At 45.5% G+C, this 13,510-nt stretch overlaps 1 protein-coding gene across 2 annotated transcripts in view; it reads right to left on the reverse strand.

The window, feature by feature from the left end:
• Window positions 1-405: 405 nt before the first annotated feature.
• Window positions 406-13,510, reverse strand: part of CREB5 (cAMP responsive element binding protein 5) — a gene marked incomplete at both ends in the record, with an annotated part of 215,293 nt that continues 202,188 nt past the window's right edge. For both annotated transcript variants that reach the window (XM_082015240.1, XM_082015241.1), the window contains 4 exons: window positions 406-569; window positions 1,743-1,851; window positions 2,890-3,117; window positions 8,929-9,252. In XM_082015240.1, coding sequence (XP_081871366.1) covers window positions 406-569; window positions 1,743-1,851; window positions 2,890-3,117; window positions 8,929-9,252 — 825 coding nt within the window. The remainder of the gene's footprint in view (window positions 570-1,742; window positions 1,852-2,889; window positions 3,118-8,928; window positions 9,253-13,510) is intronic.

Consider the following 13,510-nt stretch of genomic DNA (forward strand, 5'->3'; position numbering starts at 1 on the left):
TACTCCTAGTTACCTACATATGACTCTGTTTAATACTTTTCGTGCCTCACGCTGGCTAACAAGCTGCAGTTTAACACAACTCTGTATTACTGAGGCTTCAGGCTAGATTGGTGAGAAGGAAACATGACTATGTACAGAAACAGTTAGGTTTATAAACAAGTAACTGGTACCAAAAAAACTGGAGAAAGCACCAAAGCATTTCTCAAGCTGATAGCATATTAATTGCATAACTCCCTTTTATGTAACTAAGTATAAAAGACTTTTTAATAACTATAAAAATGAAAGCCAGAGTCTTTCAAGAACTGAGGAATCTTCCAGGCTTGAGTTACGGTTGCAAATGTCCTTAGCACAGAGGACGCTTTGATACGCTACCACACTCCTCTAGCAGTTTCTGATCAACCACTCTTAAAGGATGGGGTTGATGTCTGTTCTGTGGCTGGCGAGCTGGGTGAGAGTGGAGCTTCCCACGACGTCGCTGACGGAGGAGGAGGTCGTGATGGTGTTGTGCTGGATGACTTGCTGCTGGGAGCAAGCTGGGACCGGGCTCGCGGGAGGACTGCTCTCGGGACCTGGGAAGGGGGTGAGGACACACAGACAACACACATTCAATTATCCGCCCAAGTAACAAGCCCAAGTTGGGTGGCAGTCCTGGAAAAGCAATGTACTACTACGGCAGCAACACTAACAACCTGAAGCATGCACAAGTCCCAAGAGTTCGAAGCACACGGTTATCCAACACCCTCTGTCTTCTGGTCTTTTGCAGTTTTTGTTTTTGTTTTTTTTAAGCCAGCTTCTCTGATATCAACCTGACTTCAAGGGCTGGGATCTTGAAAAAAGTCCAAGACCTTAATGATTACAAAACCAATGTCAGGATAAGAAGTCCAATATCTTAAGGTCTATAAAATCAGTTGGGATGCTTAAATGCTTTATTCGCTCCAGCAGGAATCAAAATTAGAGTGCGGTGCACTGCAGCACAGAAAATCTAATTCAAGCAACAGTTGATAGGCATGTAATGCAATTATGGTTTTTTTTTCTTTGAGTACTGTTAAAGAGCCAGATGCATAGTGATACAGAGGAGACAGAAATGGGCTCTATTTTAAGAGAATGCTGCAATCTAGCAAATATTAACCCTGAGGCTCTTCTGAGCCATTCTAGAGCCAAGCGAAGAATTTGTCCCTAAATCACCACACTTGTAAAATGCATCAACGAGACCAAATCGATTCAATGTCTCCATTAGACGAGATTTTTGGGGAAAAAATGAAAGGTAAGAGTTAAAAAAGAGTTGACAAACCTTGAAAACCTGCGCCACGCCTGGTCTGTGCCACTGTCAGAGCACAGTACCATTTTCGCTGGAGGGGACTGTAATGTTTTCCTTTTTAACTTTCCTTTTGAGAGTTATTTTAAGGTACTGTCAGCGCTGCGCCCAGGAGGACTCTTGCAGGTTTGGAGCTGTGAGTTCAAGCGGGATCCTCCACAGGGGAGCGAGCGTCCATCCGTGTGCATCTCCTTGCCGAAGGGAGGGGTGGGGAAGGCTAGCTCTGCTGTGTGGGATGCAAACCAGGGCGGTTTTGGTTTTGAGCGGGGCTGGATAAATAAGGGCAGGAGATTGGATGGCTCGGATGATGTTTGAGAAGACAGGTTCAAGTGAGAATATGATCAAGAAGGGGTTCTGGAGGGAAGAACTAGAAACTTTGCTTTCCTGTGAGGAGTGTGGAGACAGTGCAAACATACCAGCTACTTACTTAGATATCCTTGTGATTCTTTCTGCATAGCTGTTATCGGACAGTCTTTATGTGTTAACAATAACTGTTTCAGCTGTGCTACCTCATTTTTCAGCATGGAAACCTCGTTCTAGAAAAGAAAGAGAGGGTTTGGTTTGCCACAAAACTTAAACCAGGCTCTTCTGCAAAGTTTAAACCCAAGAACACAGACACTGCTCCACAACTTCAGAACTGAGCAAAAACGGCACTCGGTGCTCACGTGCAGGGTTTATGTTACTTTTCTCCATGGCATTATTTTATAACTTCTTCTGAAGACAGTTTGGCTTCCAGATTTGATGACATAAACTTGACAGGCGAACTAACCCTTCACAGCACCAAAGACACTTTAGGTGGCGTTTTAATGTGCTCAGGAGATGCTCTGGCCTCAGGACGGGGGGCCAGACCTGTGGGGAGAAATGGCAGCCTGCCGTACTGGGCGGCGCGGTGGCAGGGCTGCTGTCACCTACAGCATGTCACCTACAGCATGTCACCTACACCTCCGCTACAGCAGCTGCCTGGGTGCTGCTCACACCCCCGTGTGTTCGGGGAGTAGGTTTTTGGGGAGTGCCGTCACACCAATGGTCTTTCTGCTCTTGGCAGCCCACAGGCACACCTCTGGATGGGGCAGAAACCCTGTGCCCACCGTAAGAAGGGCACCCCCATAAGAAGGGCTTTTATTACATTAATTTGGGATATTTTTATCCATCCACTTCATTCTTTTTCTTACTGGTAAACTGATCTATTTACGCTCCTATCTCGCTGGCTTTGAGCGAGGGTTTAGCTGCGTGCCCTGCTCTGAAGAAGTCTTTTACAGCCCAGTTAATGGCACTTCCAAAAAAAATCCCCACAAAAAGCAGTGACAAGAAAAGAAAATAAATACAACTCCGTCTAGTGAAGGCTTCTAAATCCCAAGACAGCTTTTTCCTGGCTCATCCTGCTAAAATGCAATTATTTCTCTAATTGAAGCACGCAGGTCTTGATTAATCGACTTTGATTATGCCTGCGCTGCCGCTAGGAGCCGGCTGCGCGGGGGCAGCCGCGGAGGCGGCGAGGGCCCGCCGGCACCGCCAGCCCCTCCGAGCACAAAGAGCCCCTCTGTGTCCTCGGGGGCGCAGACAGCGGCTCGCACCTGAAGCTGCATGTTTGTCTGGGTGAGCTCTTCTGCTTTCTTTTCCAGTGACATCACCCAGACCTTCCTCTTCTGTCTGCAGCGCGTGGCAGCGGCTCGGTTCCTTTCCAGAAATTTCCTCCTCCTCTCATCCGGGTCTTCGTCCACCACCCTCCTCCGGCGACCTCCGGTCGGCTGCGGCGGCTGTATCGTCTGCGTGGGCTGCATCTGCTGTGCCGCCGGGGAAACCTGGCGGGGAAGGAGAGGTTTGGCAGGGGGTGGTGAGGGGGAAGGTTACGGAGGGGGATGCTGAAAGGGGAAGGGAAATCTCACGCTGGTCCTGCTGCCCGGCGCGCTCTGCAACAGGCGCAAGGCGAAAGGCTGCGCCAGGTGCCACTGAAATTAGTTGCTGGCAGATCCTTGCCGTGGTCAAAGGGGAGGTTTTTTTTAAACGATCCTCTGAATATTAGTAGAGAAAGTATTTTTCCCGTTACTGTATTAAAAACACTTCACTTACTTCCGTACTTTCTCTGCCACCACCTATTTCAAACCTGAAACGTCAAGTTTCTCTCAGCAACTGTTTTAATCAACGCAGAAAGCTGTAGGGGCCTTATTTCTGTCTCTCTTTTCCTTTCTTTCCTTCTTTTTTTTTTAATTGCCTCCAAAATTTTAGGACATTTCTCTTTCACAGGCTCCTCCACCTCTTGTCTCACACTCTCCCGCCCGGCGGCGGGAGCTGCAGTGCTCTTCGCACCTGCGTGGAGCTGGGAACCCGCGGGCTGGCACGGCGCAAGGCCAGCAGACCGCCGAGCCCCGCAGCTGGGGGCAAAAGGAAGGATTTAAGTACCTGAACTCGAACTTGCATTTTGGTATCCCTGCACTGCGTGGAGAAGGGGTATTCCCCTTCTCAGGCGTTTCCATGTGACCCCTGTGGATGCTGTTCTCCCTTTCCTGGGGCAGCCTGGCTTTGACAGCAGAGGCACACCACAGCTAGCCCCGCGGCTACAAAACTATGGGAAAATATGTATTTATGCTTTTTTCAAGTGCAGGAGAGTATTGATCCTGCTCCTGACAGTAACTGGCCCACGCCCTTACAGAAAAGGTGCATGGAGGGGGCAGCCCCACGTAGTCTGTGCTGTGACTCCTGGGCCCATGAGACACAAGCCCACGTCCCTGTCAGGAGCCAGCATCAGACTTAACATTCAGCTGCCTGGGAATAGCCAGCTTTTGGACCGCTTTCCTGCTTCTCCGTGGCAGCTGGGCCACCAGGCTCTGGACTGTGCTCGGGGCTCGGGAGCCCGACCCACGGGTCCCATTGCTCGCGCCCAGCGGGAGCCGCTGCTGCCGCCGCTCCGGCACAGTCTGGAACAGTCTGGAAACCTGAATTGTTGACTCAAAATTAACCCCCTTGCTCTGGCAAAGGCCCAAACCTCCAAGGTGCTTCCTTTTGACTCCAGGGAGTGGACGTACTCGGCGCTTTGTCAGGCTGAGCCCTGAATTTCAATTGCGGCAATTAACATGTGTTTGCCTAACACCACTATCTGTCTCAATTAAAATGATACTATCGTCTTGCCAGGTCGCTTTTTCTGTCTAGAATCTTGCCACAAACTGCGAAGAAGAGTTTGCTCCCTCCCCCAGCTGACTTGTGTCAATTAAAGTGGCAATTTTACGTGTAATTATTCTGTGCATCTGATAATGCTTTTTTGCATAAAGCCGAATTTATTCCCAGCTTCATGTTGCACAGTCAGGGAATCTCTGTCGCAGGAGCAGAAAAATGTTTTTTAAAAATAACCTTCTAAAAATAAATAACCCACCCCACACTTTCTGACCGACTTTTAAAATTTCAGCCTGCATGTATTCATTAACATTACCAGTATGTTTGCTGGTAAGATCTTCAACCCTCTGCCCACCCCCGGGGCTGGAGTCCCAGGCAGCTGCAGTGGCTTGCGGCCGCCAGCGCCGTGCAGGACCGCCTGCCAGCACCACGCAAGACCACCGGCCACGGCCCCCGTCCCCGCCAGCATCCCAGGACTGCCGCCGGGAGATCGCTGCCAAGGGATGCCAGCTGCTCCCCGTCCAGCGGGGCTGGACACGCCGCCTCTGTAGCTATATGTCTGAGTGCAGAGGCCTCAGAGATCCCTTTTCATGTCAACATCCCATCAAAGGTCTTTCATTTTCTCCCATCCCTCTTTAGGGACTTCAAAGTTCTGTTACTTATGTTTCCAGACACCAAACGCTTTCCTTACCCCATTTCTCTCCTTTTTCATCCAGCATTAAAAATTCTTGTTTCTTAACTCTCCCATGTGGGGTCTGCTACACAGGTAGAAAAAGGTAACTACAGATTTTAATTTTTTTTTTCCTCTTTCTCCTCATACAGTCATTTTCTCTTGTGTAATTACCAAGTCATTTTGTTTTCAGAATGTACCAGGCAGTCTTTGGGCAGTCAGAGCGCATTTTCAGAACAACAAAATCTTTCCTCCATCTCTGGCAGATATTAATTATAAAAGTTGCCATTACATCACTAATAATGTCACGTGGGATAATTAAGTGACTCTTACTAGGTAGCTCTCAACCCTGAAATCTGCTAGGCTGTATCTTAGTAAGTGTCTAAGCATCATTCTCTAGCAGGATTTCGCTACCCTGCCTAGCGACATAAGAAAGAAAATGAACTTATATTAAAATTGAGGTTAAAATTTTTTTTAGAGGATGCTGATCATGTATCTATAATGAAGACAAACATAGGACAGGTAAGAGAATGAAATAACAACCAAACCCCTACTCTCCTTAAGCTATCACTCTGTCAAGTTTGATATGAAGAAACCTTCATTGGTCCAACACAAGAATAATAGTACCATTTTTGTAGTAGTTGAGGCAACATAGCTACAACTTGATAAAATACCTTGCTTTCTCAGAAAGATACCTATCAGAAGGTGATTTCTACCTTTACGCTTGATCCAATATTTCTCTCTGTTCTTTGCAACTTATCACAAAACCATTCACTCATTCTACAAAAGCATAATTCATTGGGCCTCCGTATATATCAAAATGGTAGCTGAAAAGCATGAAACAAATTCTGACATTACAGAAGGGTGTGGTGTAGAATAACAACAGTCTTGGCATGGGAGCACACGGCTTAAAGTACCATGGACCACGCGGTCATTTGGCAGGTGGTTTGGAATCGAAGAATCTAGCTCAAAAGAATGAGGAGGTTAATAATTAGTAAAAAGCACCCTAAAATGAACGTCTGCTGGAGCAATCTGACCCAAAAAGAGGCCATTACCGTGGGGACTCTGGATGAGCTTAGAAAGTAATAACCATGTGGTTATTACTCAGCAAGCCCTTTTTTTCTCCCCACTAATGCATCTGTTCAGAAATCGCTATTGCCTTCACACCATGGGAGCAGACGCGCAGCAAGAGCTCTGCTGCCTGGGGAAGCCGCTGACCCTTGGAGTCCAGCTCATACTCGCCAGCCACTACCCTCCATTCCCATCCTCTTGGTGACACTTAGACCTATGGATGAGGTGAAGACCTCCTTGATCCCTGAGGGGGTCCCTTGCCTCCAGTGACACGTTGTGCATGGCAAAGCTCATCTGACTTGCACAGGCCCAGCTCCAGAGACTTTGTGGTGCTGGGACACAGGGTGAATTTGACATAGCTTTGTGGCTGCCAGTTGGCCCATCTACCCTGATGCCCATATCTCTTCTTGACTGTCTGCAAGCCTTTTGGGGTGCCCAGCTAACAGGGAGTACAAAGAAGAAGTCTAGGCTGTCCTAACTGGAATGAGTGTAAGACAGACACAGACATGCTTGAGCAGCTCCAGAGGAGGGCCACAAAGATGATCAGGGGGCTGGAGCACCTCCCGTATGAGGACAGGTTGAGAGAGTTGGGGCTGAGAAAGAGCATAGAGAAAAGAAGGCTCTAGGAAGACTTTATAGCATCTTCCCAGTACTTAAAGGGGGCCTACAGGAAAGATGGTGAGGGACTCTTTATCAGGGAGTGTAGTGCTAGGACAAGGGGTAATGGTTTTAAACTGAAAGATGGTAGATTTAGGTTAGACATTAGGAAGAAATTCTTTATGGTGAGGGTGGTGAGACACTGGAACAGGTTGTCCTGAGAAGTTGTGAATGCCCCCTCCCTGGACATGTTTAAGGCCAGGCTGGATGAGGCTTTGAGCAACCTGGTCTAGTGGAAGGTGTCCCTGCCCGTGGCAGCGGAGTTGCGATAATCTTTAAGGTCCCTTCTAACCCAAACCATTCTATGATTCTATGATTCTGTGACTCAAAACCAGGTTCAGCAGCACGTAAGTTAAGAGGAAGAGGCAGCTGTAGCTCACTGGCTCATTGGTCTTATCCTTAAAACTGGGAAGTTCGTTTTCTCTTGTACCCATGTTTTCTCCTCACCTGTTAAAAGTGGTAATAGGGATGTTTTGCAGTGGTGCTCCATACTGTGGTATCTGACTCCCTCACCTGCATTAACATGTTTATCCTCCCTGCCCCTCGGTGAGGTGTCAGCACTGTTACCCTTGTTTTAAAAGCCTTAGAGCGGTTAAGTGACTTCCTCCATCTCGTCCATGGAGTACTCAGTCTGCTAAGCACAACTTCATCTTTACTCTCTCATGGATCTCCAAGACAGCCATCAGGTTACTTTTGGTTTCTCTGTTATGAGATAATGTCTTTTTATTGGAGTTTTTAAACAGCTCCAAGGAAAATAACTCATTAACAGATGGGAAAATAATTGAATTCACAAAGTAAAAACTGAACTAAACTTAGGAAAGCTCTGGACATATTCTCACAGGGGAGTCTGCTGCTTTCTTATTTAGACTGTTTCTCTAAAGCTGACAATTCATTTTACATTAGCAAATGCTTTAGGGAAATCCCATGTGCTCGCAGCCTCTGCAATAATAAAGCTAGATGTTAGTAAATAGTTAATGTTGTGGGACACTGGGATATCAGCCAAATCCTCTCATTTTCTTTAATGTTTTCTAAGAGCTTGTCTGAAAGGTATTTGCAAGCAACACAATACTTCACAGATTGAACTTCTTATGGCTGGCACTCCTCTTTGTCCTCATTCTATGCGCTGCCTGCTTGTTCTCCTTAAATTTGCTCCCCAGGCCTGTCATGTTACAGTCTCTGCCCCCAGAGTTTTATTTTTCTTGTGCAATCCTGATGCAGAAGCCTATCATCTTAAGACATTAATAGAATTCCTCTTAAAAATGACTCTGCTAAAGTCTGTGCTCACTAGTTCATTAGTTTAAGAAACATTCAGTTCAGATACTGAATTATCCAAATTGCTGAAGCCCATTTACCTGGTCCAAAAATTGAGACCTCCATCTCATTCAGTGGAGAGGTTCACTGAGTTCTCATCACCTGAATACAATTCAAAATCACCTTCCTGGTTTAAATCTCTCTCCTTGGATGGGCTTCATCATCTTCTTCTTCTGTCACAACATCCACCAACTATTGCCCACACTCTCAGCTAATTTTGGCTTTCTTTCAGACTGCCCGCTACTGTCCCCTTCACAGGGTCTGGATCCTTTCTTCTTTTCCTCTGAGACAGGGTATCTTACCTTAAAACTACCTCTACTGTCTCCAGTCCTGACCACAGACACACACGCACACACAGCCAACCCCTGCCCTGTGCCATTTTACTTCACGAAAGTGAAGCGCTATGTATTTCTGCAGGTAGAACACATACAGCTCTTCAAATCTTGGCCTGAGAAGTTTAGGTTGAAGCACTTAAGCAACATATCCCCATAGTATACCTCATCCATAAAAGAATACATGGCAATTTGCAGATCTCAGAGCACTGAAAAACCCCGGAGCTCCTTATTAAGTAAAATATTACAAAAGTCTAGCAAATTAAGCAACAAAACAAGTTGTTGCTTCACTCCGCTTTCTGAATAAAGTTTGCGCTTCCCCACAACCAGTAGCAAACATTTATGAGTAGCCCGAGGGTCTTGTATCTAGCAAGACGTGTGCACAAGAAGAAACAATACAGGGATCAGGCTTCAACTCCACGTAACGGCAAAACTCAGTGATGCATCATGGCATGAATATCTACCTGTGCTTGTCCACCTGAATGCAGCGGGGGGTGCGGTGAGGTCTGGTGATGTGCCGGGTGCGCGTGAAGGTGCGAGTGGGAGTGGTGGTGGGGATGATTCTGCTGGTGATGAGGCTGAGGATGAGGATGGTGCGCTGGATGCTGGTGCTGATGTGGGTATGAGTGATGAGGTGGCAGTGTCTGGTGCTGATGAGGATGTGAGTGCATATGATGGTGTGGCGTCTGGTCCTGCCGCGAGCTCATCATTTCCATCATGTGGCCCATGGTGTTCATATTCCCGTTCGACATGGTGGCAGGATGATGAGTCAGCGCTGCCTTCAATCTCTGGAACAGAAAAAGGCAGAAAATTAAACATTCATACATGATGATCTAAGCAATCAGAATAAGATTTCTGCTGTTGTAGAAATGGTGCCTTGTCCTGTGTTTTGAGGTCTATTTAGTTTTTTTCTTGCTGTTCCCTTGATAAAAGGAATCTTATTTCAGTTTAAGAAAGAACATATTCTTGGGCTCTAATCTAGTTTTCCACTTTAAATATGTAAAGAAACAAAACCTGAACTGAAATTTAACAGTTACATACTTCCTACTGTGCTGCTGAGGAAAAATAACTGTCTTTCATCCTTTTCTCTTTGGGCAGCTCAGTAGCGTTAGTTTCATCAAGCTTGCATGCAATTTTTAAAAAGGAAAAACTGATTAAAATAAAGGTGAAACAAAGTTCCCTTCTTGTTTTTACTACAGATACTATTTAAAAGACTCATTGATATATTGCATTGATGTGTTTTTCAAATTCAGGCTCAAATATATTCTACAGTTGTACTAGCACCCAATCTGTTCTTTCATCAGAAGACAGGAAAATAATGAGCCTGGCCTCAACCTGATCCTCTTTCTTTGCTGGGAAGTTCAATCATCTGCTGTGTTGTTACCTCGTGCTAATCCCTCTCTCTGGTTTGCACTCCTCATGTTTTGTACTGTCACTGGATTGGGCCCTGGAGTCCTGACGAGGGCAAAAGTCTCCTTAATATCAATGGGATATTGTTACCTGAACACCACCAAAGGGCTGCCACATTTTGGACTGCAGGATAGGACCCTTGGGTATTAAAGCTATAGCTGAAATACAGATTAAAAACGTTCCCTTTCAGCACAATTACAGGGTTATTCCAAAGCTGTGAGCTGTAATGGCATATAGACACCTCGCTGGTGTCATCCTACCTTTGGATTACTGAAATCACCAACGTACTAGCACAGCGTGCCAAAGGTAGAGCCTGACAGATGTCAGCTAGGAGAAGAGCTCCTTACAAACCCATAGAAACCTCCTTCACATCCATGGTTCTGCATCTTGCTCAACGTAAAACATTCTTTACAGGCAGCCACCCTGGACCTCTTTACATCTTTGAAGAAGTCAGTGTAAGCTTGGTTTACTCTCACTAATGCAAGTAATTAGTCAGCAGAAAATGCTAAGATAAAAATGGAAGGAAGTCCACGGTATCACTTGATGCCAGACTAACATGATCTGAAGAACCCATCAAGTAGCTCATCATTCATTCTCCAGCCAGAGGATATAACAGATAGCTCATCAGAAAGAGATGCCACCTATAGGACAGCCAGCAAGAAACAGCAGTGGTACTAGAAACAGAGTTGTGCCTTTCCCCATAGCAATATCTGTGGGTCACAGATGACGGTCAGAAGATCCTACAAGCCAACATGGCTAAAATCTGCCAGTGGAGGAGCAATGACCAGATTGAACTGCATTTTGGTTTTGTCTTTAAAGCAAAGAGAGTGACTGCCAGGACAATCAGAACCTATAGATGGGAATTTCAATCCACTTTATATTGAAATAACATCTGTCTGTGCAACTCCAGTGCAGGGCCACAGGTAAAGGTTCCTATGTAATAGGCTCCTATGTAATAGGCTGCTACTCTATTGTGTTTGTGCACCTGGGAGTGAGGAAGAAACAAATTCTTAAGAAGAAAGAAAAGGTGGCTGTGGAAGACAAAAGGAAATAATAGGCTCAATTCAAAGTGTCATCCTCAAATTTTTGTATCCCACATGTTTTTGCAGACTTCATGAAGGTCATTCCACTGAGACACTCTAATATATCCGTTAATCCAAATTTGGTGGCTTAGTTCACTAACGATCAATTGGCTCAACAGGACTTAAAAAAAAAAAAAAGAAAAGATACATTTGCAAAGCAGATCAGTGCCTCAGTTTGCATGAAGGAAAACTAGACTGGTGACTTTAAGAAGTTTCCTTAAGAAAGCCTATCAAACTGTGACCGCACTATGGCATGTGTCACAACCTGACTATCTTCTCAAAAAGAGATCGAGGCAACTATGGCAGCGAGGTTAAATACCTCCTTCCCTACTTCTGAAGTCAGAACGGAGCTCAATCTAATATCAATAGCAGTAACCCATCCTGCATATAAAATGGAGAATTTCAGCAGCTGTTGTCCTTAATGTTTCTGAATTCAAGTACTACCCTGGTTACTGTAAGCAGCTCTTCACAATGCTCAGAATAACTGGTGTTACCCAGAAGAGTATTAGGAAAAATAAGGAAAACAACACATGAATAAGTCAAGTCATTGTGCACATCATTCTTCTTCAAAACTCGCTAAGACCTTTTTCATGGGGCTGAGCCACCATGCAGATCTATGCCAAAGCAGAAACAAAAGCCGCCGTAACTTTGTTTTCTGAATCAAAACGCAGAAGAACCAAGGTCTTATTAGCCAGCAGTTTTATGTGATGAATACCGAACAAAATCTACCAAAGCTACAGCATGTCTTATTCTAAACTGCAGACTTTCAAAGCCAAAAAAAAAAAAAAGGAGGGAAAAACTTAATTTGCGAATAAACATTTTTTTTCAGCTGTAAAAACTGCGGCTTATTAGCGTGGCGCAACTTCAAGGAGAATAAATTATTTTGTTTTCTTTCCATAGCCCCTTCTACCACATCCATTTATTTGAGATAGCAAATCAAGAGAGGCAGTAAGAGGTCTGACGTGCAGCTGGTTTCAGTCAATAGGGGTCATTTCCACGTAGTCTGTGTATTTTACAAGCTCCTCGTTCATGGTTCCCAATGGGAGGGTGGGCCAGCTGCCCTGGATCCCAGTCCTGGTAAGAAACCAGCTCTCCACCTCATCCTGTCCCAGCGCAGCAACAGCCACCGCTTGGCCCTCGCCTCCCTTTAGCTTCGTGCGTAGGTCAGCTGCGCAGCGGCGAGCGCCCTGCCTGCGCTCGTGCCCGGAGCAACGTTTACCTTCCATTAACCAGCCGCTGCTGCCCACCAGAAACATTCAGGGAACGAGAAACACTTTTTTGCGTTTGGTCTTCAGCGAGATCAATTGTTTTGGATGTTTTAGTTAGAGCACAGGGAGGGAAAATCACCAGAACTTGGTGAGCTCTTTGCACTGAGTATGTGTGGAGCTGGAAGGGCAGGATGCATTTTTGTTATTGTTCTTTTCATGTGTGCTAATTGCAAGCAGCTGTTTTAGTTTAGGGTCAATAAAATGCGATGGCATCAAAATTGAGCTTACTGGCCTGACTACATCAGCAAACCCCCTCTAGAATGAAACGATAACCCAGGACCTGATCCTGCGGCCGTTCAGTTTTTCAGGAACTGTGGGACTGACTTCACCAGAGCCTGCGGGTACCTGGCAGTTCACAAATGGGGGCTGAAACACAGGACTCACTACTCAGATCCGCTCTCACCAAACCCTGCAATTTCTGCTAACCTCAGCAGCAGTGTTTTTTAAGGGCACAATCCCTCTTCTCTCCCTCTTATAGTGCAATTTGCAAAAAAAATCCCCACCAACCTCTAGCCAAGAGGAAATGCAGGTGCCCGTCTTACCTGGCTTTTAGCCCTTACTGATTATTTTTATTATTTCATCAAAGTAAACTAGTGACCAACATCAATTACAGCTGATTGATTGCCACTCGATCATGACATTTCCATTAATGGCTGTCAGTGACACAGACAACATGAGAAATCTTTCCCAGAGAACAGCCTGCTTTGCCTCTGATCGACTGCATAAAGAAAATTCCCTCCTGATCCTACAGGAAGCCCGAAGGACATAAACTCTCATCTTTGATGCTTAGGAGGAAATAGAAACAGTGGGTATTAGTGCTCCACAGGTGTAAGTGCTGTGTGCCCTGTACTATTGCTCAAGGTAATGACCTTAACTGACACATTTACCCCGAAGCCACCCCACTGAATGTCACATGAAATTAACACCTCAAAGAAGTTATCATTGTACCTGGAATACTGGGGTGTTTTTTCAAATGCAGTTTTCGCAGTGCTTCCTCCATCTAAAGCCTGACATCATGATGCAGTGAATTGCTTGATGTTTCTTTATATCAACATAGATCATAATTTATTCACTAAGCATCTTTGGGCAAAGCCCAAGGCTGCCAAAAACGGACTACAAGCATTTGAGATCACGAATGAAAAAGAATATCAGCTTCCCTGAGACTTCTGCGGTTCAGGATCGTGCTGCTTTCTAATTTTTCTCTATCACAACATTTAATTCAAGATTGCTTTGGGTTTTACCCCGCCTTTCTTTCTCCAAAATTGCTAGTGAAAAATAGCCAGCAT

This window comes from Phaethon aethereus (genome assembly GCF_964289735.1).
Source record: "Phaethon aethereus genome assembly, chromosome: 2".
Taxonomy (NCBI): domain Eukaryota; kingdom Metazoa; phylum Chordata; class Aves; order Phaethontiformes; family Phaethontidae; genus Phaethon; species Phaethon aethereus.